Source organism: Schizosaccharomyces japonicus (assembly GCF_000149845.2).
Source record: "Schizosaccharomyces japonicus yFS275 unplaced genomic scaffold supercont5.2, whole genome shotgun sequence".
NCBI lineage: Eukaryota > Fungi > Ascomycota > Schizosaccharomycetes > Schizosaccharomycetales > Schizosaccharomycetaceae > Schizosaccharomyces > Schizosaccharomyces japonicus.
In genome coordinates, this window is record NW_011627861.1 from 1,417,284 (window position 1) to 1,437,477 (window position 20,194).

Here is a 20,194-nt window from a genome sequence, read left to right on the forward strand (position 1 = left end):
TGTGTGCATCTTATTGTAATTCCTATTGTATTATTGTATATCCTATCGTAGCATGCTGTTACAACATACAGTACACAATCATAAAGTGAAGGGCGACGACGAATTGTGTTTTCCTTCCATACTCCTCATCTTCCGCCCCCTTTACTGTGTTACAGCGAAATAGTAAGAAACTCTACCACCTGCGTTAACTACATATTGTGAGACAGAACTAGAACACTTTCAACGAAGCTGTCAACGTTTCGTCTTGAGTCTGTTTTCAGCTCTGTTGCGTATTCTGCATGAACTACCCAATCAGCCATAGCGGTTCTGTGCTTTCCGCCTCAGTAATGAATGAACCGTCAGATGCCCAGTCCACGCTATCAGAGACGCGTAAAAGACAAAATCGAAAGGACGAAGCTCTTAGAAAGAAAATTGCTACAGAACTGAACAAAAAAATGAGCCATCTGGACCCTCCAAAACGAAATGTTCGGAGTCATAGTGATCCTACAACTGTAGCATCTGCGTCTTTAGCTCCCGCTCTGACAGTTCAGACGCACACGCTTGTCTCAGAAGCATGCCAATTGATGGCAGCTAAGCGTGAAGAATGCTTATTGGTCGTTGATGAAGCTCAACAGTTGACAGGAATTATTACGTCGCTAGATGTGTCAAGGAAGTGTGTGGGAGGAGGATTTGATCCTCGAGGCTCGACGGTTGAGAGTTTCATGACAGAAGGCCCAATTTGTATTACAAGCGACACACAGTTTGCCGATGCTCTGGCTCTCATGCTCGAACATGATCGCATTTACCTGCCGGTTGTGAGCGACGGAACCGACGAAGGCTGTGAAGACGGTGATGTCTTGGGCATTTTGGATATTTGTTCGTGTCTTCATGAACCACTGAGTCGTGTAAAGCGACAGGAGGATGCTGCTGCTAAACTTATGGAGGCTCTCGCAGGAGCTCACGACGAACTGGACGGCTCGTCTCTCTCAGGCTCGGCTCATGCCTCGGAATTTGTTGAATACGTCGAGTCTCTTCGACAGAAAGCCGCTGGTCGTGAGGTTGGAGCCTTGTTGGAAGACGTTTTGTTTGAGCCGGTTCTAGTCGGTGTCCGCACCAGCGTGCTTGAAGCGTCGCAGCTTATGGCTCAAGCCGAAGCAAACGCCGTCCTTGTCATGGACCAAGGACTTGTGTCGGGAATCTTTACTTCACATGACATTGTTCTTCGGGTGGTAGCAGCTGGACTTGACCCGAGCAAATGCTCCGTCATTCGGATCATGACTCCTCATCCAGACTGTGCGTTGGTTTCGTTACACATCAGCACGGCGCTGGAACGGATGTTGGAAGGTGGTTTCAACAATCTTCCCGTGATAGATGAGAACGACGGCATTGTGGGGCTACTCAACATCACCCAGCTTGCACAGGCCATCGTGGCCGATCAAGAACCGAACGGTGACAAGGATCACGATGAGAACGCACTCACACCGGAAAATTTGAAAGCTGTTGAAGCAGAAAATGCTATGTATGACAATGATCCACAACTTGCAGCAACTCCCCGGTTGATGAACGCGCAGGAACTCGTCGTCGGGGAAAACGGTTCACAAAATCCTACAGCACTCAGTGCAATTCAATTGAATGAGCCAGCTGTTTCAGTTGTTATGTCTCTTCCTGCTGAATCGTCCCTACCCGCCAACTCATCCTTCCACGGAGACTCGCTACAAGATTTAATCCAACCAACGGATTCAGCATCCCAAGTGAAGTACATGCCTTCATGGCAGCACATGCCCATGACTGTCAAGTACCGTTCCACCTCAGGCAGAGTGCACAGAATGCGACTTGACGACCTTGGAAATTATCGTGGACTCTGCGCCGCTGCAGCACAGCGAGAGGGTCTTGATTCTGCCCAACTCGTACTGACGTACCTGGACGACGAAGGGGACCATGTAGAGTTGACCAGCGATGATGATTTCCGGGAAGCAATTATTCTTTCCAAGCGACACGGTTTTACCAGAGTCGAAATTCGCGGCAGCTTAGCTGCTGCTGCCACAGTCGTAAGCAATCTGAGCGACAGGAAAGCGGTATCGGAGGTGAATGCCGTTCCATCTAGCGTCGGTGCTCCATCCGTTGTGGAAAGTACTCATCCACTACACGCACCTGTTGAGAAGAAACTAGAGACACAGGCAGTACGCTGGCAAATCCCAGCACTGGCCACGGCGGCCACTGTACTTGCAGTGACGGTCGGCATTTGGTATGCTCGGCGAAAGAAGTAAAGACGGAATGTTATGGTTACATGTATACCCCCTATAGGTCTCAAAGTGCCGCATATGATCATAGACTTTTTTTCCTCCCAAAGGACACCATTTCTGAAAACCGGAAACTCTGCAATCATTTTCATTCCCATTGTCATATGAAGAAAAATAAACTGTTATGTATGGACGACAAGAACATGTAGGGTCGGGACAGAGGGACAGAGGGAGAGAGAGTGTGTGTGCGTGTGTGTGTGCGTGTGCATGTTTTTTACAAGTAAACTTGAACTTTCATTTCATAACAGCTTGTCTTGTTCCATTGCAGCTCAGTCCAATCTAATCCGATCCACCTCATCCAACCCTCTCTCATTCTTAACCTTCCATCTTCTCGTCCTTGGCTTCTTGATCTTGGTGAAGGAATGAGAGGATATTGCGTTTGGAATGATTTCTACGCTCCAAAATCGTAATGGCCATTTCTTTTTCGGCAATCGTCATGTCAGAAAGCGGAAGAGTTGATATCTTTTCAATAATTCTATGTATTTCATTTCGAAGTGCCGTCAGCTCCTTGGACGCCGAGAATGTTTCTCGTGTTTCCTGAGACTTGAAAAAATCGATCATGCGCCGTTCTAGCGTGAAGTAATCAGAGATAGAGATGGTAGAGGATTCCTTTGCACTCATGAAGCCGTTTTCTTAGAAGGAGAATAGGAATTGTCGACTTTTTTCCAGAAACCTGTTTTTAGTTAAGAGAAGCTGTGATTATTGATAAATTTGTCCGCTGCGAAATTCGAACCAGTGAGTATTAGGTGCATGGTGGTGGACGACAAGGAGTACGACAAGGAGTACGACGTCTGTACTACTGAACTACGAGGAAGAGTCGGTTGAGGAGGCGAGGTGGAGCAAAGGGGGAGTAGTCTGTATGGAAAGTAATCTGTATGGAAAGGTATATTATGTCCCATGTCCTCCAGACGATTAAGATGAATTGGTATCCGCGACAATACTAACTACTAACAGCTTGTAACAGTTTCTACAACTTATTACTCTCTTTAGAGCTCTCCTCACACCATTCTTCTCGCCAGACTAGTTAAAATAGATTGATTACTCATAACATATCTTCGTGCATACGCCCATTTACAAGCGTTATAGTTGGTATGTACAAAAGAACGAAGAAACGCAGTAGAGCCATAAACGGTTGGGAATTGCAAACGCAAAAATAAAACAATAGAAGAGAGAGAGAGAGAGAGAGAGAGAGAGTGTGTGTGTGTATGTGCATACGTACTACGTGTACAATGTGTTTACAAGAGCGATTACGGCGCCCAGCGCCTTCGTTTGGCCATAGGATAGAGGAGAGGCGACGAGGAGTTTACAGAGACGGGCAGGACATGTTGGTCGAGACTGCGTTTCATAGGTGCATACTGCCAGGGCTGCGCAGGATACGACGACAACGAGTCGGGCAGACCATACGATACAAGCACCGGCACCGGTCCCGTAACGTAGCCCGGGTGACAAGGAACAATAGGAGCGGCAGGGACTGGAGGAGCGGGAACGGGTGCAGGGACGGGTGCTTGTCCTGCAGGCACATAGAGGGACAAACAGGGATACATTGGTGCAGGAGCTGGTGCAACGGGAGCAACGTACGAAGAGCGGAGGTCAGGAAACTGGAGCTGCGAGGCCAGTTGCGGCGCACACACAGAACCAGGATGCATAGGACGTGCAGCAGCAGCAGCAGAAGGCGAAGGATCAGGTGTTGGGGGGTAGGCAGCGGCCGGATGCACGCGAACAGGAGAAGAAGAAGAGTTTAAGGAAACAGAGGCGGGCGTGATGGGAGCAGCAGAAGCAACTGCAGCAACAGGCGAGTTGTTTCGGAGCATGGAGAACTGTGCCGCATAGTCTGTCGTAGAGGGAGAAGCAGGCCGGGCGACACCCACATTCACGGCATCAGCCGCAGCAAGTGCAGCAGCCTTGGCGGCACTGTAAGCAGCCATACGGCGATGGGCAATCCGGACTAGGCACATAACGGAGAAGGGATCGTTGAGGGGAAAACGAATGTGAGTAAACAGGGAAACCCATGCAGGGGCAACCCAAGAAAACGGCTTGGGTGAAGAGGGACGCGTACAGGCGAGAGCATGCGTGCAGCACTCACCAAGCAGCAGACACCAGCGAGCAAAGGTCTGCTTGGCCACGTGCAGACGATAATCGATGCACGTATAGAACAGACGCTCGAGCATAAGAAGACGGTCAAGCGGGAGACCGGAGAGGCGGGACCAGGCACGATTGCTGAAACTGCGGTCGTGCAGGAACTTGCTGGCAGCCATAAGAGATATTAGAAAGAGACGCCTCCCGCACAGCAGCGGGATGTAGGTGCTGGGGGCACTGGCAGAACAATCACGAAAACGAATGAAGTAGTAAAGAGCAAGGCATAGAGTCGTGTAATCCGTGCGACTGCGACGAATGGTTTCATGAAGGAAGCGGGCCAGAGGGAGGGAATGCTTGTGTCGGGCCTGTCCCGCAAGCTTCGCTGACGGCAGGACAGAAAGAATCACCGTGCTAAAAGCCTCTAGGAGGGCTGGAGGCTCTGGAGACATCTTGCAGCGAAGAAGAAGAAGAAGAAGAAGAAGAAGAAGAGGAGTAGCAGCAACGGCACAACGCCAACAGAATGGAATAGTAGTGAGCAAAAGAGCAGTCAAGGGCAGTCCTCAGGAGAGTCGTCGTCCTCAACAAATAGTCGACAGCAGAGCAGAGCAAATAATCGCAATAAAAGGTTCACGTTCGCACACAGCAGATAGTAGGACCTTGACGTTAATCAACTTGACGTCTCAAGTCTCAAGCTTCCGTCACGCAGGTCACGTAAAATGTCGTAGTAGTCCTGAGAAAAAACGTTTGCAAAACGCCTTCAGTCGTCTTCAGCGTTGGCCTCAAGTCGTTTTATCGTTCCGTTTCCTCTCACAAGACGTGTCTCTCGTTTCGTCGTCGAATCCGTGGAATCTTGATGTCGTCGAGTTTGCACAAATCCGTCTGATCTTGAATCTCGTTCAACGTAAAATGATGATGGTCACGTCCTTCGATGTTTTTCGATTTCGTTCTCGTTTTTCGGCTTCGTTTTTCGATTCGTTCTCAGAGGGCGCGTTAAGCGTTATTTCTTCACTTGCTACGTTCGTTAACAAATTTCGTTTCACTTCATTTTGAAGCAGCAGCGAGGGTGATAAAAAGAAGATCAGAAGGTTTGACGCCGTTTCGTTCGTCTCGTCGGAACGGTGAATGAGCGGTGTTGAAAAGGAAAAAACAGCGGCTCTGTAGAAATAGAAGCGGCTCTGCGGCAAAGAGACTGGAGGCGAGCACTTGGCGATGGAAGGTGGATGATGATGATGGATGGATGAGTGGGCGATGGGATGCACAACCACAGCGACCACTTCGGGCCCGTGCGTGATGCGCTCTCAGCTGGCCCGGCCTCGTCTAGTCTGCTCACATCGGGCGCGCAATCAAAGGCCGGCGGCGATCTGGTTGAGTGCTGAGCGAGCTGAGCGAGATACGCGCAGCGATGGCGAGGGCGATGCGCGAGGCGATGGGAACACGGGGACTGCGTAGCGTGGTCTGTGGGAGAGGCGGGTCCCGAGGGTCAGCAGGCGACCGCGGTGATGGGCAGGCAGGAAACAGCGATGATGAGACCGATAGAGCAGCGATGGCGGCGATAGCAGGGGAGGTGCGCGTGGGGGCAAACGGGGGCGAGTGGGTGAACGTGGGATAGAGTGGAGGACGAGTGGGATGCCCCAGAAGCCCACTCATCCCACTGCTGCCCCACTCTATCCCACTTAGTGCCTTTTGGGAATGCTGCGTTGAGGCCGGAAAGACTTGCATAGGAAGGGACTGGGGATCTCGTCGTCGTAGCAGTAGAGGCCAGAGACGCCGTGCTTCGTCGGGGTGACGGGCTCCGCCGCCGCCGTCGACACAGAGACGGCGGTGGACCCGCAGCTGTCAGCACTGCTCGCGCTGCTCGCACTGCTGACATACGGAGTGGTCCCGTCGTCAATGTCTACGGCAGGCCGACGCAGTTGGCTGTTGCTCACAATGGGCGACACGGCGTGCCGCGGCGACCGGCGGCCTTCCTGGGCATAGCCCTCAACGTGCTGCTTCTTCCGCCCGCCGCGAGCCTTCTGAAGAATGCTCGAGCCAGTGGGCTGTGCAGCGTAGCTCTCCCTGTCGCCCACAGCTCCCGCTGGTGCCGCCTGGGCCAGCAGTCGCGGGTTCTTCCGCGTCTTGGGTTGACTGGTGAACTTGTGCTGACAATGCGTTGGCTGGTCGCGCAGACGCTGCATGCTTTGCCGCAGCCGCTGGTACACCTCGTGTCTCTCTCGCAGCCCGTTTGTTTCTTCGTCCGCCGGACTCGTCAGCGGCGTGTGCGAGGACGAGTCTAATGACAACGGTGTGTTTGCTCCCCGGGTGCTGCTGCTTGCAAGCGTAGGTGTTCCCAGCGATGGGCTTCCGTAAGAACGAGGCCCAGAGGCCCGGGCCCCCGATGCTTGCTTGACTTTGGCTAGCGCTGCCGCAAACGGATTCGTAGGCGTCACGGCCGAGAAGACTGCAAACGGGTCTACCGTTGGGCCTGCTGGAAGGGCAGTGACCGCCGTGGCCTTTGCAGCCTTTGCCGCCGGCGCTAATACTTGTGCGGCCTGTGCTGACGCTGGCGTTGTCACTGATTGCAGGCCTGTTTGCAGCGGCGTCGGTCGAGACAGTTCCTGCGTTGCAACACTGCTCATAGACAATGCAGGACGGCTCTTGGGATAAAAACTCGAGTCAACCATCATTTCGGCCACACTCGTATCACACTGGCTTTGCACGTTTTCGCTGATGGCCGCGAGCTCGCGCTGGACATCGACAAAGCCAGGGAATACATCAGCTCCATGCTCGTTGGAACGCGGCACACTGGCCTGCAGACTGGCGAGGATTTGCTGCAGGTTGCGTTGGTAGCGTAGATCGAGTTCCCGCATTTGTTTTTCCATCTCGACACGCATGGCCAATTCCCGTTGAGCAATGTGTTTTTGCAACACCGTTTCAAACTCTGCCTTTTGTGCCAACATCTCGCGCTCCAGGGTGTAGATTTCGTTTTCCCGTTGCCGCAGAACAACTTCCTTGTTTTTGAGCTCGGTTTGTTTTGCCTCCATGCGAAGAGTAAGCTCGCTTGTCTGCATGTCTCGCCGCGTCATTGCCAAGTACGGATTTCGCAGCATGTCAGCGGCAGTAGGCCGCTTCACCGCGTCCACTTCCATGCATGTATCAATCAGCTGCCGCAGCTCGGGGCTATAGTAGTCGTCCCAAGGCTCGATGGTTCCGTTGCAAATGGTGACCTGCAGTTCGTGATGGGTCACGCCCTCGAACGGGCGTCGAAGCATGCACAGCTCGTACAGCACACATCCCACCGACCATACATCGCACTTGGCTGTGTACGGGCAGTTGCGGATGACTTCGGGAGCCATGTAGTATGGAGTTCCAACGTAGCTGTGTGTAAACATCCGGTTATTGTCGAGTAGTTTTGAAAGCCCAAAGTCACCAAGCTTGATGGAGTTTTTGTCGTCGAGGAATATGTTTGCTGGCTTTATGTCTCGATGCAGCACGGACGGCTGTTCACCACGACTGGGCTCGCCGCGCTGCAAGTGCAAGGACTCGGGCGCATCATGGCCGTAATGGCAGCGATACAGGGCCAAAAACAGCTGTGTCATGTACCGCCATATATCGTGTTCCGGCGCCCGCTCACCTTTGGAGCGCAACGTGTCAATCAACTTGTCCAGGTCGCCATTGCCGCAGTACTCCATAAAAATGTGGATGATTTTGGCCGAGCGATTGATTTCTTCACCGCAGTATTCGACAATGTTGGGGTGGCTAAGATTCCGCAGAATGTTGACTTCGTCTGCAATGTACTGCTTTTCCTGGCGCGAGATGTTTCCAAAATAGATTTCTTTCCGTGCTAATATTGTTCCGTCGTGCACTCGACGCACCTGTGAATTGTCAGCTATCGTGAAGAATGAAATTGAGACACTGCACGCTGCAGCCGCCTTGCTGCCCATAACTGGCAACACTACCCACCTTGTGAATCTCGCCAAAACTGCCTCGGCCAATTTTTTCCAAGATTTCGTACTTGGTCATAATGAAATTCGTAACAAAAGAAGAGAAAGCAGGATGCTGGTTTTGTTTTTTTGTCCGCGTACGTCCAATTGAACTCGTAGATCCAATGGTCGTACTGTCACCGTGTACTAGCAACAGGCAACAAAAGAAAGTGAAGGATGAAGACGGCACCAAAGAGGGTGCTTAAAGGGTTCTCGAAAGGGTTTCTGGAAGGGTTTTTAGAGGGTTGCTCCGGGGAAAAGTTCAAGGGTGCTCAAAAAGTGCTTAGAGGATGAACAACAAAACAAACAATTCTGTCTTTTTGTGTGTGTCAATGTCTTTTTTCGTGCTTTTTCAACGCACTCGTCTAAATCGACACCGTTTTCGTTCACCGTTTCACTGTAAAAGAAGTCGTTGGCTCTAGTTAGCACAGGAAAGCAGCCGCTGTTTTGTTTATACTAGCTGAAACTTTTCACGTAAACAAAAACCGAAACGACACGACAGCATGACTCAATTTAAGTCATTCAACCAGCAGCTCCGCGTGTCGTGAATTTCTATGTAAACAAACAAAAAACTAGCTGGAAATAGTCAAAACAAGCTTTTCCTAGAAGAAGGTAGGTGTGGAGGAAGAGTGTGTCTAGGGCGCTACGCGAACGTTCGTGGTCGGCTCCTAATTAAGGTTAAATCCTAATTGCGACGTGAAACGCGCGCCGAAATCCATGAAAACAAGCCAATTCCCCTACACGACGCATTTCCGTTTGCATTCTACGACAAACGGCCCGGGTTTACGCCGTCAGACAATGTTATTTGTTTTTCTGGCGCATGTAAATAAATGCCCGTTGCCACGCCAACCACCCACACCCACACACTGCACACACCTCCTAGCAGCAGCTACGCAGCGTAGTTTGTGTAGAAAAGGGAAATAAACGGTACAGAAAGTTGTTGCGCGCACGTTCGTGAGCTTTATGAACTTTACACCTTCTATGAACAGCGTTTCTACGACTCCTATGAATCGGTCGCTGCAACCGTTGTCGGTTGACGACCTTCGTTCTCCATCTCCTCAAAAAAGCTTCAACCGTGCTGCTGGCGTGCGTCCAGCAGCCCCTGGACAAGAAAAACGGTTTGTTCCAAGCCATTTGGCCCACCTGGCTGCCAGTCAGCGTCGTTACGCTCCAGACGTCAGTTCTCCTTTGGTTGACGTTTATGACTCTCCGTAAGTCAGCAAGAGAGGGGACGACACGGTTATGGACGGTTGCAGAGGAATGCCAAAGGCGGTGACGAGACGATTGCGGTCTTAATGTGTGTTCTCTTCCCGTATCACACTCGTTCCCAAGGTCATTCCTCCATTCTCTACTCTCTCTGCCATTTGTCCTCTCTCCTCTCTCCACCTGCCCTCTCTGCCATCTATCCCCTCTCCATCTCGTCCATCTTTAACTCTAACTCATTATAGTTCCTCTATTCGTACCTCAAACTCACCTCCGTCAAAATTTGGAGGCCCTAGCTTTGGTACTCCCAAACCCTTCCTGCGTCCCAACCGTTTAGGTGCCGGTGCTGCCGTAGAAGACGCTCCGCCTACTCAATCCATTTACGACTTTCCCACTTCTCGTCAGAGTCACGCTCTTCGGCTCGATAGCGCTCCTGTCTCGACGCTGCCCGTTCAATCCAAATCTACTCTGCTAACAAACACCACGGTTAGCGCTCCTCCCCCGAACCAACAATCTCAAAACCAATCGACTTCAGTCATCGTGTTCGGCTTCCCTCCGGCACTCACAACTCATGTTCTGAACGAGTTTTCTCGCTTTGGCCCCATCACCAATCACACTGCTATGGCCAAAAACGGAGAGGGTGCATCCTACAACTCGCAAATCAACGCTCAGGGAAATTGGGTGCAGCTCACATATGCTAATCTTGAGGCTGCCGCTCGCGCTGTCCAGGCAAACGGCACAATCATCGCCGATTCATACATGGTAGGCTGTGTGTATGCTCCAACACACAAACCCGGTGTGCCTTCGGGAGCACGGAATAACGTGGCTTTGGATATCGAGATGATGGACGCCGAAGCCAATGCTGCGTTTCCTTCAAAACCTGTTGTGTCCGAGGCCCCAGAGGTCGGTCGAAAGATCGTCGTAAAGGACACCGACAAAATCTTCAAAACAAACAAAACAAATACCAACAGGAACTGGTTGTGGGGGAACGCGGCTTCTGGTGCTGAGTTTGAAAAATCCAGAGATAGCACATTGACTCCCGTTGCGGGTACGGATGTTCAGGGAAGCAGTGGTTCTGCTGCTGCTGCTGCTGCTGCGTCTACTGCAGGTGAAAAGTCTTTTGTTGGAAAGGTTACCGACATCGTTCTTCACACACTGTTCGGCTTCTAGGGAAGATACTTTATTGTCTTATACTGCTTTAAAATTTGTAATACCCATACCACGCGTTTGTCATCTCCACCCACATATGAATGCAAGACTCCTTATAAGCCAAAGCGATTGAGCTCCAAAAAGTGATAACACCACATGACACACACGTATTTATATGCTCTCTTGACTTCGGACACACCTTCACGAGCACGTTCCTACACTCCTTACGCACAATCACTTATATATATATAAATATATAACTACTAGCGGGTACTTTCTTAGGACAAGGGTGCTCGTCTACGTTGGGCCACTTTTGGATATGTAAATCTTGCTTAGTTAATAGTTATATACAAGGCTCGAGGCTTGAACAAGAATCACACTGGATGACGGTTTGGAAAACCACGGGAAAGAAAGTGACAAACAGGGAGAGAAAGTAACAAGAAGCACATAAAAACTGAAGGCAATGGATATTCCAAAATGGGGAGGAAGCGGGCACCGCCGCAATAGGTATTAAAAAAAAAACTAAAACTAAGGACACACACATTATATGTGACGGGCGCGTTTTATTTTAGAAGCAATGTCTGCTGGAGTCATAGTAGGGATGGTGGAATTGGCAATCAACTGAATCAACTTTCTCGAATCGAAACGGGCACCTGCTGTATATTAGTAAAACATGAACAAACACGGGAAAAAAAATAAAACAAAACACAATTTTCCTATACCTTGGAACAAATGGGGCGGCGGTAACTGAGCTAGCAAATCAAGGATAACTGGAGGGAAGGAAGGTTCCTTAGAAGTGGGGATAGACGGTGGCTTCGTTGCGTAGAACGAAGCATTTTCTTGAGATGCGGGAAGAAGCCGGGTATCTTCGAGTTCGGCAATTTCAGAAGAAGAGGACGACGACACAGACGTAGTCGACTCGTTGTCCGATTCATCTGCCGTACCTTCCGGAAGGAGAGGCTTTTCTTTAGCGACTTCTGGCGACTTTGTTGACCGTTTCACATTGATTACCGGCACCTCACCAAGCGCTTGAGGTGCCTCACCCGGATGCAAGGGCGTCGAGGGAACAAAGTTAATAGTATCATCATCAGCAATTCCAAAACGTGAGAGAAATATATCCCGAGGCGTCTCGTCGGGATAAACGACCGACATTCGTTGACTAAGTTGCAAGGCCGCATTTAAATCGCCGTACTTGCTTTCATAGTCAAGCCATCTTTTGTAGATGAGTCGAGCATCCTTTGGAGCAAGCTTTGCAATTGCCTTTTCGAACAAGGCACGTGCATTCGTATCGTCATTCATAAAAATTAGATAGTCCAGGTAGGTCAAAACATACTCGGGAGTATTGCCAAAGTACTTTAGTCCCAGCTCAAAAATTTTGCTAGCAATTCCACTGTCTTTGGAACAATAATGCTCCATCATCGCACTAGCGATGTACACTTCGTACGATTGATTAGCAGCTTTCCGAGCCTTGGTGAACACAGCACGAGCAGCCTTAATGCCTTCAATACGACGAGCGGCGTTCATGTGACAAGCCCAAGCCATACTGTGTTGGTGGATCAGACTCTCGCGCTTTCGCAGGAGCTCATGCGGGACCTTGGCCCGGTTAGGATCGTTTTCAGCAGGCACGGGTATTTTTTGAATTTCCTGACCAAGGGCCTGTATGAGACTCTCGTAAGTGGAACGAACCTCGCCCATTCGTTTGTTAGCTTCCTCATGTTCGGCAAAGCGCACACGCAGCAGAAAACTCGAGGGACAGTAGCGCATGCCACGGCGCAGGGCTTGCAGGCCACGCTGTTCCTCATTGATCTCAATAAAGTAGGAGAAAGCATCCAGCCAGATGCGAGGAGAGAGCGGGATGTAGAGCATCGCTTGCTCGAATGCATACGTTACTCGTGTCTGCAAAGGCTTTCCGGCACGCAGATCAAGCGGGTCCTTCATCTCCCACTGTGCCCAGTGGTACCAGCGCCGATACGCTTCAGACTCTTGGGGAGTAAACGAACGACGGAAGGTGTGGTCGTACACACGGAGACCCTGCAACATGTGTGAAAGCTCGCGCATTGCCGTGCGCGCATTCATGTACAAAGGTGACTTTTCAGCCAGAAACTTGCGGGCCGTAGCGCGATTAATGCTGTTTTCAAAAGTGTCATAGTCTCTCCAAAGCTTTTCGACGTTCAGAAGCGGTGTTGCAATGGCGCGCTGGTACACACGACGGATGCTGTCGAGCTTTTGTTGCTGCTCCCAGGTGGAATTAGCGGGAGCAGACCGCAAAAAGTCGATGTAGTCCGCCCAAATGGGACCGCTGTCGATGTCAACACCGACCGTGTCGATGACAAACTCATACGCCTGCGAGATGGTTGTCCGGGCCTGTGCATCGTTGGAGGGGTTGATCCGGCGGATGTAGCCAAGGTACAACGAGCAAATGTCCACAGACAGAACTTTTAATAAGCAGCGGCTGAAGAGCAGCTCCACCGCCTGGAAGTCGTTAAAAGCGAGTTCCGCGTTGATGTAGTCAACCCAGACTTTGGGGACGTAAGGAAACGGCCGCAGCATCTGCTCAAACGTGTCCCGAAGTTCTTCGTGTTTTCCTTTTGATCCATACTCTCCAATTAGTTCATACCACGCACCCAAATCGTGCGGGTCTTCATCAATTCGGTCCCGAAGACGTCCAATTTTATCATTAGGCAACCGTTTACGCTTTGTACTCGGACTTTTCTCCTTCAGCGCACCGTCTTCCCGAGAAACGCCTTTTCCCTTAACGGAAGGCTCTACTTGTTCCTTTGACTCACCATTCGGCACAGTTCCTACCGTATCCTCACTCATGATTTACGGAAACGACCAGTTCACTACTATTTCAAGGCACCGGAGGTTCTACTACGTTGGACGGGGAAAGCAGGAAGTCTCTCGCTGCTGTCGTACCTAGGTCAGTAAAACTCGGTGGTGGGTGGTAGTCTGCTACAGTTGGTGTTGCAGTCCTTGGTGTGTCAGGAAAAACCAAAAAACAGAAACAGAACCGAGCGACGAGAATCACAGGACTGGCAGGACCGAAAGGACTGATCGCGGTCCCCGTCTGGATGATCGACTACGACAGATTCACAGATTCTTCTGTCGCGGTCAACGCCTTCGGTGCACACACATTCACCACCTCCTCCATACTGCCCCACCCTTCCCCTATAAAAAGGGCTCCCACTTCTCACGTCCCTCACCTCTCGTCTCCCAGTCACCACGTCAGTACGAGAAAAACGGCCTGTAACTTCAAATTCTATTAACAAACTCTTCTGTAACGAACCTGTCCGAGGATCTTATCTTATTTCCTCGCGGTTCACTTGATCTGCGATCCATACGTCAGTTGATTTGCAATCAAGCTTAGCCTCGTTTTGCTCATCTGAGCAAATTCTGCTAGAGCAGATCACATAGTTCGTGGACGAGTAGTCTTTTTAAAGACTGCTGCGAAGGTACTATTAAGGGCAAGCTGCTTCGTCTCGTCACTTACTAACAGTTTCTGTAGTACCAACAGAAACCCAGTAAACAAATCACACAAGAATCCGGTACGGCCACAGTGTTCGTTACGATCTGTGTGAAAGCTCTTTGTGTCATTGATTGCTATTCGTAACGAAAGAGGCCCTCACTTTGTCTTTGACCCCTTTCTCAAGAAGGTCTCCTCTTCCTTTGTTGAACATACCAATCATCATCTCTATCGCACAGCGCCTCCTCGACGTTTTCCCTCTTCATACGTTCTCCGACTTGCTATTAAAACGTCCTCCTTCAGCCGTTCCTGCTGTCTACTCCCTCCTCCCTCATCATGACTAACCACAGGAGCTTAGTTGAACTGACAAATCTGTCGTTCCCGCAGCTGGCTCTGTCGACGACTAAAAAATCTGCTACGAATGAATTTAACGGTACTAGTACGGAAGAAATGCAGCCGGAATTCGACGATGTGTTAAAAAACTCCAGCCAACAATTCATTATTCAATCGCCTCCACCTGACCGTCCGGGGAGCACCGCAACTTGGGCTCCGTCTGTAAGTCAACTGGAATCCACCAGAATCGGTGCTTGGATTTGGTTGCTGTCGATCGTGGCTGGAATTGCTGGTCTTCTTTTCGGTTACGACACAGGTGTCATTTCGGGTGCACTTGTCTTGTTCGGTACCGATTTGGGCCACACGCTTTCTGATTTGGAAAAGGAACTGATTACTGCTGCGACTGCCTTGGCTGCTTTGCTCGCCGGTATCTTCTCAAGTTGGCTTGCCGATGTGATTGGCAGAAAACGGCTGCTTGTTTATGCCGACTTTATCTTCGTTATTGGTGCTGCCGTCATGGCTTGTTCCAAGAATGTCGGAACGATGATCGCTGGTCGTTTCATCGTCGGTTGGGCTATTGGTTTGGCGTCGCTGATCGTGCCCATGTACATTTCCGAGCTGTCTCCTGCTCATCTTCGTGGGCGTCTGGTCATTATTTATGTCGTGTTTATTACGGGAGGCCAATTGCTCGCCTACTCCTTGAACGCTGCTTTTGAAAATGTTTATCATGGTTGGCGTTACATGATGGCTTTTGGTGCCTTGCCCGCCATCGGCCAGTTGATTTTCCTGTACTGGACACCCGAATCGCCTCGTTTCCTGCTGAAACACAACGAGGTCGAAAAGGTGTACTCCATCTTGTCGCGTATTCACCCATACGCTAAGCCAAATGAGATTGCCTTCAAGGTGTCTTTGATTCAAGAAGGTGTGGCCGCCGATACGTCGGACGACAGCACTACGAAGTGGCAGCGTCTTAGACACTCTTTCCATCTCTTGTTCACCGTTCCCAGCAACAGACGTTCACTGTTCATTGCTTGTGTTCTCCAGGCTTTCCAGCAGTTCTCTGGCACTAACGCCATTCAATACTTCTCTGCAACTATCTTCAAGTCTATGGGTTTCAAGAATGCCATTGCTACCAGTATTGTGATTGGTGCAACCAACTTTGTGTTTACGTGTCTCGCATTCATGTCCATTGATCACGTTGGTCGCCGTCGCACGCTGTTGTATACCTCCTGGGGTATGATGGCGGGTTTGGTCATGTGTTCCATCTCCTATAAGTATTTGAAGACCGACTCGAATGGCTCGCTTCTTCCGGGCGTCTCTCGCTCTTGGCCTATAGTCATCTTGCTGTCTATCATCGTCTTCCTTGCTAGCTACGCTTCTGGTATCGGTAACATTCCCTGGCAACAAGCTGAACTCTTCACTATGGAGGTTCGTGCTCTTGGCGTCGGCATTGCTACTGCAGTGAACTGGGCCGGTAACTTGATTGTCGGTGCTACCTTCCTTACCTTGATGAGCGCTATCACACCTACGGGTACCTTTGCCTTGTTTGCCGGTCTCTGTTTCTTGGGCTGGATAACGTGCTATTTCGCATACCCCGAGCTTGCTGGTCTTCCCATTGAAGAAGTTTCGAAGATTCTTGAGCGTGGATTCTGTGTTAAGGAACTTAATGAGCGTAACAGAAAGCGTCGGAGACACTAAACGGTCACACCGATGGGACGAGATGCAGATTCGTTTTGTACGATGCATTGTACTACTACTATAAATCTGTTTCATCTTTCATCATCAATTCATTCGCTCCATCATCATGGGACTGTTTCTACGGATGTGGTCTTTTATTTACATGCATATTAGGTCCGTTTTATGGATCACATTTATGTTCATTTACTTCACTTTAATGTAATTTGTTTCTCATTTTTTCCAACAAGTTTTAATTAAACTGGCGTCCGATGATGGACAACATCTGTGTATAAAAATTGGTTTCTAACGTCGAAGCTGTTATGTTCTTTATGGCTGCTTAAAAACATAAAAGAGCGTTTCGTTGAATTTGGTATTCGACGGAAATAACTAATTGTCCCGACCAGTAAAAAAGTAGTAGCTATTTCTTCTTTGCTACGCTGTATAATGTATCGGATAAATAGTTTATAATACTGAAATAGATATCAATTACAGGCAACTTTGATTTACAAGCAGAATGTGTCGCCTCTCTAAACGACACTGTCACTTCAGACATAATGTGTTACAGCAAGTTCAAGTGCTAACAAACGACCATTGTAGATTAATTATGCTTACGAAAGAACAGCGGTAAAAGAGGGTTAGAATAGAAACAGGGTAATAAGAGAGTAACAAATCAAAAGTATAATAGCCAAAGGATAACAAACGGCCAACGAAATATAAAAAGGACTATAGGTGCAAACAGCAAAACCGATTCGCAAAACTCGGGAACGTGCCAAAGGTAGAAGGATCATAAAAACTGTCATGACCAAATGATAACATATCAGAAATTAAAAATAAACGAGAAGTTCTTAGAACAAACAGGGTGACACACTTAACGCAAGTATTCAAACTTAAATTGTTTGAACAAAATTCGAGGGGAAAAGGCCACGCTTGGGATGATGAGCATTAACAATTTCACCTTCCCACCAACCGTCAGCCTGTGTCCGCAAAACAAGCATGGTGTCTCCCTTCTGGAAGCTAAGCTCTTCCGGAATTTGTGCTTGATAATCGTACAAAGCAATAACATAGCCCAGGATGGGCTCTCCATCAGCAGTAAACGCAGGCCGCGAATCTGTGCGAGATTGGCGGCTAATAGCTGAAGGAGTAGGAGACTTCGACCGTAGAGTCGAAGAATTCTTTTGCAACCCACTTCCACTGCGTCCTAACTGTTGACGAGAGGAAGGTCTGCCATAGCGAGATCCATTGTACTCGGCTCGAGAGCTAGGACGCTTCACTTCGCTGTCGTTCAAGTCTATTACAGAGCCGGGTCTCGACATATTACGAATAGAAGGATTGGGTGATGTAGCCCGCTGGCGCATACGAGACGGCGAACGACTTCCCATTGGATTAGGTGAAGCTGCACGCTGGGTATACAGACGGGACGGAGAGCGGTTGTTCTCATCAAACGACAACGCTGGTGAAGCAGAACGTTGATACTTTTGGTGCAAACTTCCGCCTCTAGGTTCAGGTGTCGTAGCCCCCCGAGATGTAGTCCGGTTCAGTGCGTCAGTAAGTGGACTTGGACTGCGATGTGTAAGCATGGGTGACGTTGCTCGGTTTCTACCACTCGTAGAATAGCGAAGTGATTCTCGCTTTCCAACTGCATTCGACGGATCACCGCCGAATACTTGTTTGGTTTGGTTAATGAAGCTTGAGGACATGCGTTGCATTTGGGCTGAAGTATGGGCGGCAGGAGGTGCGCCCAAAGTGGTTCTGCGCGGAGAGCCTTCCACATCTGAAAGACTCGTAACAGAGGCGAAACCTCTATTAGAAGCAGTGATCATGCTTTGGCTGTGTCGATGGCCAAAGGTAGAGTCCCGACGATTGCGCGAGGGTGATGTTGGCTCCATCTGTGAGTTAACATTCACAGTAGCTGATCCACGGCGAGGTCGATTTTTCAGTGACACACTGAGTTCGGCCATCGCATTTGCTATGGGATCAATTCCATTATTTTGTGCAGGGACAGACGCCGTTGTCGCTTCACCAACTGATAACATATTTGGACCGACATTCAGAACAACATTGTCTCGAGGATCAATGTCATCAGGTTCTGTTGTCTTGTTGTCGGCTTCGGCGGGGTCCTTGGTCATATCGTTATACATAGACAAACGCGAGAAGCTATTACCCCGAAACGGGGACGTTGGTCGAGCCATACGCTCCATGATTGACTTCTTTTTTAAAGAGGTTGTACGTTTTTGCGGGCTTCCATGCCGGGAAAATGAGAGATTTGTAGAAGACGCAGAAGTAGTCGGATTCGTAATCGGGACACGCTCGTGTTGGTTTACGGAATGATTAACCGATGTTGGTCTTTGTTGATTTGTAGGTTGACGGTTATTCACCAATGCTGGTTGCTCTCGTTCAACATCCATTTCAGCATCGCTTGTCACATTGACGGGAGGAGGAACTTGCTTCGGTTGCGTGTCTTCGTGCATGTTTCTGGAAATGTCCGCTTCATGCGTCTGCATAGTAGGTGTGGAATGTGCAACATCGTTATGACCTTCGCTTCCAGGAAGAACAACTGAGGGAACGGTTTGTGCTTGAACAGGACGGAATTCCATTTTTGGAGAGAGTGAATCATCAAGATTGGATTGGGCATTGGAAACTGAAATAGAGGGTGCATTTACAGGAGGGGTAGTCCGCTTCTCTGACTCGATAGTTTTTTGAGAAGCTTCACGACTTAAAGATGAGGAACCAGCACTAGGTGTGTGCTTAAGGTTCGAGAAAAAGGAACGAGTAGGGGAAGCTGTGCGTGAAGAGTTCAGCTTTGATAACGAAGAAGCCGTGTTCGAGGTTAACTGCTTCCAGTTTAGGTTGATGTGATTGTCTTCAAAGAAGTCGTGAAAAACTGGGCGATCAGGAGGTGAATTTCCTGCGCTGTGACTTTTCACAAAAGCCTCCAACTCTGAATTCAAATCTGACTTTTCGAGTGTGAGACGAATGCGTTCACATGATTCATCGTCTGTAACGCACGCAGTGGAAATAACATTGGCATAGCCCCACATGCTTGTTTTCATAAACTCAATACGGTACTCTTCCAGCTGTTGGAAAATGTCGCATGCCTTTTTCCATTTGTTTGTCCATTCGTCATAAACAATTTGAAGATTCTCCACTGTCTCTTTATACTCTTCCTCACTCTTCTGAACGGAAATGGCAGCTTTGCGAAGCTTAATAGCGTGTCTGTCTAATTCGCGACCAGAAAGCTTTGCTCTTTGTTCATTATATGTGCACAACTTCTGGCAGTTATATTCATAAGCATCTTTTTTCTACAAAACGCGTTAGAATGCATCTTCAAAACAGTCAATCTCTTCCAATAGATACGTACCTCAATCAATTCAATTTCCAGAGTAGTCTTCTCTTGATATAACTCCTCAATTGCGAAGGCAAGCTTAAAAGTTAGCGTACGACGAACAGAAAACCCTCAGCAAACTTACCGACTCGTGTTTGTCTTGTGAATCCGAGAGAAAACCCTTCAAAGCCGGCCGCAGTTCGGCATCAATTTGTGCGGACAGAGAAGAATGGCCGTTGGCCATGTTCTGTGTTTCAGTCTTCATCGCTTCAACATTATCGTGAGCGGGTCCTTCCAATGGCAACTCCAGGTTACTCTGGACGAGTTGAGAAAGTTTTGACGAGTACTCTTTTTCAATAACAGCTCTACGTCCTTGTTAGACTCCAAACACTGCGTGTTTCCTCAATGACGTTCTTACCGTTCAGCGTAAAACTTGTCTAGCGCGTTGATTAAGCCAAGAGAGTGCTTAAACTGAGCAAGAAATGTTTCTAGTATCTCATCTTCATTTCCCTATTAGCGTTAGACGGCATTCAAAATGGTCGACCCACTAAACCGGTCCATCAAGGACGCGACGTTCCGCGTTCTCGTACCCAAAAGTGCTTCTGGAACTTCACATTAGCCTTCAAAGCTATGTCTGTGCTGAAAAGACTCTGCACATCTTTTGATTTATCCATTCTTTTAGCGCAAAAGTTTTGCTCAGCGTCACCGGAATGTTGGCTGTGGGCAGAAT

At 49.2% G+C, this 20,194-nt stretch overlaps 8 protein-coding genes across 8 annotated transcripts; 3 read left to right on the forward strand and 5 right to left on the reverse strand.

Annotated features, from left to right (window-relative positions):
- Nucleotides 1-27: 27 nt before the first annotated feature.
- On the reverse strand, nucleotides 28-3,135 carry SJAG_03590 (hypothetical protein). Its single transcript, XM_002174692.2, has one exon. It carries the CDS (start codon nucleotides 2,898-2,900, stop codon nucleotides 2,595-2,597), a length of 306 nt encoding a protein of 101 aa, XP_002174728.1. The 5' UTR covers nucleotides 2,901-3,135; the 3' UTR covers nucleotides 28-2,594.
- SJAG_03589 (hypothetical protein) lies at nucleotides 156-2,463 on the forward strand. Its single transcript, XM_002174691.2, has one exon. It carries the CDS (start codon nucleotides 279-281, stop codon nucleotides 2,244-2,246), a length of 1,968 nt encoding a protein of 655 aa, XP_002174727.1. The 5' UTR covers nucleotides 156-278; the 3' UTR covers nucleotides 2,247-2,463.
- A 391-nt stretch (nucleotides 3,136-3,526) lies between the features above and the next one.
- On the reverse strand, nucleotides 3,527-4,959 carry SJAG_03591 (cyclin Pas1; the record flags this gene model as incomplete). The annotated part of the gene is made up of 1 exon (XM_002174693.2): nucleotides 3,527-4,959. The coding sequence occupies exon 1, from the start codon at nucleotides 4,802-4,804 to the stop codon at nucleotides 3,527-3,529; it is 1,278 nt and encodes a 425-aa protein (XP_002174729.1). The 5' UTR covers nucleotides 4,805-4,959.
- Nucleotides 4,960-6,028: 1,069 nt separating this feature from the next.
- On the reverse strand, nucleotides 6,029-8,950 carry SJAG_03592 (NEK/NEK2 protein kinase Fin1; the record flags this gene model as incomplete). The annotated part of the gene is made up of 2 exons (XM_002174694.2): nucleotides 8,298-8,950; nucleotides 6,029-8,209 (listed from the first exon to the last, which is right to left on the reverse strand). The coding sequence occupies exons 1-2, from the start codon at nucleotides 8,355-8,357 to the stop codon at nucleotides 6,029-6,031; spliced, it is 2,241 nt and encodes a 746-aa protein (XP_002174730.1). The 5' UTR covers nucleotides 8,358-8,950.
- Nucleotides 8,951-9,148: 198 nt separating this feature from the next.
- Nucleotides 9,149-11,406, forward strand: SJAG_03593 (nucleoporin Nup40). The gene is made up of 2 exons (XM_002174695.2): nucleotides 9,149-9,528; nucleotides 9,766-11,406. Exons 1-2 carry the CDS (start codon nucleotides 9,281-9,283, stop codon nucleotides 10,688-10,690), a joined length of 1,173 nt encoding a protein of 390 aa, XP_002174731.2. The 5' UTR covers nucleotides 9,149-9,280; the 3' UTR covers nucleotides 10,691-11,406.
- SJAG_03594 (mRNA cleavage and polyadenylation specificity factor complex subunit Rna14) lies at nucleotides 10,891-13,913 on the reverse strand. Its single transcript, XM_002174696.2, has 2 exons — nucleotides 11,392-13,913; nucleotides 10,891-11,322 (listed from the first exon to the last, which is right to left on the reverse strand). The coding sequence occupies exons 1-2, from the start codon at nucleotides 13,487-13,489 to the stop codon at nucleotides 11,213-11,215; spliced, it is 2,208 nt and encodes a 735-aa protein (XP_002174732.1). The 5' UTR covers nucleotides 13,490-13,913; the 3' UTR covers nucleotides 10,891-11,212.
- A 12-nt stretch (nucleotides 13,914-13,925) lies between these two features.
- SJAG_03595 (MFS myo-inositol transporter) lies at nucleotides 13,926-16,434 on the forward strand. Its single transcript, XM_002174697.2, has 2 exons — nucleotides 13,926-14,121; nucleotides 14,175-16,434. The coding sequence occupies exon 2, from the start codon at nucleotides 14,469-14,471 to the stop codon at nucleotides 16,161-16,163; it is 1,695 nt and encodes a 564-aa protein (XP_002174733.1). The 5' UTR covers nucleotides 13,926-14,121; nucleotides 14,175-14,468; the 3' UTR covers nucleotides 16,164-16,434.
- Nucleotides 16,341-20,183, reverse strand: SJAG_03596 (cell division control protein Cdc15). Its single transcript, XM_002174698.2, has 5 exons — nucleotides 20,055-20,183; nucleotides 19,883-19,974; nucleotides 19,610-19,829; nucleotides 19,501-19,563; nucleotides 16,341-19,441 (listed from the first exon to the last, which is right to left on the reverse strand). The coding sequence occupies exons 1-5, from the start codon at nucleotides 20,136-20,138 to the stop codon at nucleotides 17,030-17,032; spliced, it is 2,871 nt and encodes a 956-aa protein (XP_002174734.2). The 5' UTR covers nucleotides 20,139-20,183; the 3' UTR covers nucleotides 16,341-17,029.
- Nucleotides 20,184-20,194: the final 11 nt, after the last annotated feature.